Here is a 4755-nt window from a genome sequence, read left to right on the forward strand (position 1 = left end):
AGTCTCTTCTTCTGCTCCCGCGTGAGGGTTCGACTCCACGCAGGGGCTGAAATGGTCAACTGCCCAAGCAATGCCCGTTGGAGAGGACTGTAACTCAGCTCCGCTACTCGTCAACCACCTGCTGCCATACGCGACTGTGTGCTCCCCACCTTCGTCCTCTTGGGACAGCACAGCTCCCTGCGCGTATTCGCTCGCGTCAGTTTTGATCGTGAAGGTCTTCTGTTACCTTCAATCGTCAGCGTGATAACGAACTTGGAACCCTTTGTTGACAAGCTATTGAGCGGCACCAACCAATCCGCCATTTCCGGGAAAAAACAGTAATTTAGGGCTCCCAAAATCCTGCGTATATCTTTTACATCCTTGGCACTAACATCCTGCGCAACACCTCAATCTTATGCGCATCGGGCTTGACTCCCTCCTGTGATATCGTGTGTCCCGCTCAAGGGAGGTTCTCAGTTTTTAGATAACTGGGGTAGGTGCTATCCACACCTATGTGTTCCTTTGTCATCTTTGCTTGGATTCTGTGAAGATTGTAATGAACGTGAAGCAAGAACTAGTGTTCGTCAGAAGGCATGATGAAAACTGCTACATAACCAACCGATCATCATCATCAGGAACTGAAGCGGTAGAAAAATGTAAAATAGAACAAGAGGAGCTATGCTGGAAGCTGCCGTATATTACAGTAAACGAACATCAGAGACTAACCTTGATGGGACATCTTAAATCAGAAAAGATAATTTCAAGTGGTTTTAGAACCTGAGAACTTTACGATTATCCTTTATTGTCTGCAAGTCAGAGACAAATCAGGCCAATTAAAACTTCAAGTCAGCTAGAAAAACCACGTTATATGATATTGGCAATCCAAACTGAAAGATTAAATAATCATGAAAAAGATACAAGCAACTTTGATCATTACAATATTTCTAATGTAAAACTGTATTTAAATTGTAAGGCATATCCGTATGATGATTTAAATATAGACATCCCATCCAATCGGTTTTCCATGCTCTACAACATGTACGCTTCGTTTCAAAATTCTTATTATGGCGGACAAACGCAACCTTTGTCTTCATTACAAAACTTTAAAGAAAAAACTCCTTTGATTGTAATAGATTGCTCGAAACAATCTGAATCCATAAAAAGTGGACCTGTAGATGTAAGATTAGAATTTGAACCGAAGTTTGCATTTCCATCGAATACGACGGCATTTTGTTTAATTATACATGCTAGGGTCATGGAATATAATCCTCTAATTGGCACGATACGTCGAATAGTATAAAATAGTTTTCTCTTTTTGACCAAAGATTCAAATCGTTAAGACAGTGGATTTTCAAACCACCGAAGCAATGAACGCAAACTGATAAAATTTGAAGAACAAATTATTAGCTAGAAAATTACTATCATAATCAAAAATGGGAATATGGAGAAATTGAATATGAAAATATGGGAGACATTTTCAAATGTATTGATTGTAAATATGAATTTGTTTTCGTTAAGGGTTGAGATAAGAAAATACTGTTTTCACAACAATTGCACACATGTTCTGTAGTGAACTTGAAAGACTTTGGCTGTCCAAAAATTGATTCACGCATTTTAGATGAGCGAGGAAGCCATTGCATCGTGCATAATTATGCTAAAGAGAAATGTACGCAGTACCGAACAGAAGCTTTAGTAGCATGGATAAATAATAATTGATTTTGAAAAGTATTCACCATGATTGGATGCAATGAATGCAGGTATAAAAGCCCGTAAACTTGATTGTGTGAGAGAATCAGAGGTGAATATGATTATTGAAATCATTGAGATCAGTTCAACAGAATTATAGCACATTTCTTATCTTTTCTTGCATCTCTAAGAAATGTTTTCTTATCTTTTGCCTAAATCTAAAATAGGTTTAGCTTATCGGGTTAAAAATCTTTATTATTATTCACACCTACGATTTAAATATTTGTCGCACTATACCGACCATTTCGCAATTTTTTTTTTATTTTTATAGATATAATTTTACTTGAATAACTTTAGAAGATTACTTTAATTACATCATGCATATGGATATGTTACGTTTTGTTAATAAAAATTGTTTGCATTTCTGTATGCATTAGTTTTAAGAATATATTTTATGTTTGTATAGATTCAGATTTTGACTGTAAGCTTGTTTTTTATTAAATGCTTATATGTACTGATTTGAAGATTATATTTTTATTTGCATAAATTCTGATTTTCATTTGATTTATTTGTATTGTATACATTTTGAAAAAAAAAAACAATAAAAAAAATTACATTTATTTTTTATATGTATCAATTTGAAGATTACATTTTTATTTTATATTTTGGTTTGTATAAATTCAGATTATTATATCATTTAGGTATTTTGTTATTGTATATAAAAATAAAATTAAAAAGAAACCTTTTCTTGTAACTTTACCTTGAGGTGATGAAGGGGCTTAAGGCTTAATGCCGAAATAAAAAAGGTACATAAATTGTAAATATTGTAGTTAATAGTAACATTTTAGTGTTAAAATTATGTTATCATGTTATACCTATGATATTTTTACCTATGTTTTTATAGCATATAAAAACGAAGTTTGGAGTTGCATTGGTCGCTACATTAAAGGACTATGGCAACTCCTTCAGAATATTCCTCCACATACAACACGCTTTAAGATGTCGGATGAAGATATCGATGCTTTCAACAACAGCAATGAAACATTTTTTTAAAATTTACAATGGAAGAATACAAAATAAAGACGATATGACATTTATTTTTTAAAAAAAATATATGTATCATATTCAAATAAAATAAATTGTTTTCTTTTGTAATGTGTTGTATTTTATGTTTTTATATGTTACAAGTGTTTGAAGCATAATATACCTTTAAATTTCATGAAGATATTAAAAAATAAATATACTATTTTATGAATGGAATATGGTCCGGGTGCGGTCAAAAAAACTCATATAGTAAATAATTATACTATTTTTATTGAGCCAACGTTTCGCCCCACGTTGCAGGGCTTCGTCAGGGCTAAAAAATACAGACACTTGACATAGTTACAAAAAAGAAAAAACATAAGTGGAAAATAACAGGGGTATACAATGAAAAGTAAAATATAATAAGAAAAATTGAAGATTGTAAATAGTAAATGAAAAGGGTAATAGTAACAGATACATAAGAGATAAAATAAGAGAAGAAATATTAAAGAAAGTACAAATTAAGAGATGAAAAAAGAAAATAATAAAATCAAATGATGAGACAGAATTCATGCCTGTTTTGACGGCAGTCAAAGACAGAGTGAGCCGTTTGTATTGGGAGGAGTGGGGCCACAATAACGAAAATAATTTTAAAGTATACATTGTAAAAAAAAAAAAAAATTAAATTAGGTAAACAATAAATGGTAATATACATAATAGAGGGGGAGAAGAGATATTTACAAAAAAAAAAACTCATAGATAGAAAAACAAAGGAAAAATAAAGTATAAAATAATGGGATACAATATATGTAAGTGATTAAGAAAGACAATATACCAAAAGAGTGGGGATACAGAGAAGTGTAAATTATAATAGAAAATTAATAATAAAGTAATTAATATAAGTACACTTATATTAATTATTATCCGATTCCAGATTATCTGGAAGACCAGAACGTCGGGTTTAATGAAGATGGACTTCGTCAAATATTTGGTCGACACCCAGAGTCAGAGATGACCAGATTTGCAGGACACTTAACGATGCATCCAAAGCAGGATGAACGTACCATTTTGAGTGAGTTTGACAATACCGGGGTTCGGGGGGAATGAAGGCCTTAGAAGTTACGTCGCACCCTAAAAGACATCCTGAAAGCAGGGGGTATAGAGAGGCTCCACAGTACTCTGAGCGATCATCTGAGGTTTTTTATTTTATTCTGATTGCCTGACAATATTTATTATTATTGTTACAAATCAAATAGATAAATGTCAAAAACAGTACAATTACTTTTTTTTGATACATGATCTACGTTTCAGTTGTCAATCAGAAATATGAAGTTCAAATGTATGATGAATATGTTATTGAGGGAAATACAGCTGTTTTTCGATTCCAAGTTCCCATCTATGCTTCAGAATTCATTATTGTGACTTCATGGGTTGAAGGTGGACTTCATAATTTATATCCAAATACAGACACAGATGAATTTCAACAGTCCACTTTAATTTTATCAAACTCTTGATTCGTACCTCATCACCTCTTGCACTTAAACTAATAGTTAGTTTTCTTTGGATAATTGAAGATTCTATGTAACTTAATATATATCTATATAGAAATATAAAATAAATCTATGATTTAAAAATACTTTTTTTCACCGATTGATCACTGGAATCAATCTGTATGGCATTACTTGAGGTACTGGAAATTTCACTATATTAAGTTACAGTCTGAGTAATTTCAAATTATTATGTATAAAAATCTGGAGGACATGAAGGCCTTAGAAGTTACGTCGCACCCTAAAAGGCTCCACAGTACTCTGAGCGATCATCGAAATTCTGATTGGCCTCCGAGGGCGCAATTACCGATACACGGCGATCGACGGGGGGGGGGAGGGGGAGATTTCCGACAATGCGGCGGCTCTCAGGAAAACGTGGAGCAAGGTAAGGGAGATGATAGAAAAGGAAAAAGCCGCGTGGCGCGATATAACGCGGGTGTCCAAGATATTATGGGCAAAATCGGGATTGGAACGATCGTCTATCGTAGGGTGAGTTCCAACGGGGGTAAAGAGCCCCAGA

The 4755-nt window shown here is 33.5% G+C and overlaps 1 protein-coding gene across 1 annotated transcript in view; it reads left to right on the forward strand.

The window, feature by feature from the left end:
* The window catches only part of LOC106689753 (cell adhesion molecule Dscam1-like), a 63907-nt gene extending 59705 nt beyond the window's left edge, over positions 1-4202 (forward strand). The window contains exon 5 of the mRNA XM_067048133.1: positions 4000-4202. Within this exon, the coding sequence (XP_066904234.1) occupies positions 4000-4202 (203 nt within the window). The remainder of the gene's footprint in view (positions 1-3999) is intronic.
* The last annotated feature ends 553 nt before the right edge of the window (positions 4203-4755 follow it).

The sequence above is a fragment of the Halyomorpha halys genome, unplaced genomic scaffold, assembly GCF_000696795.3.
Source record: "Halyomorpha halys isolate HHAL.00 unplaced genomic scaffold, Hhal_1.1 Scaffold1450.1, whole genome shotgun sequence".
NCBI lineage: Eukaryota > Metazoa > Arthropoda > Insecta > Hemiptera > Pentatomidae > Halyomorpha > Halyomorpha halys.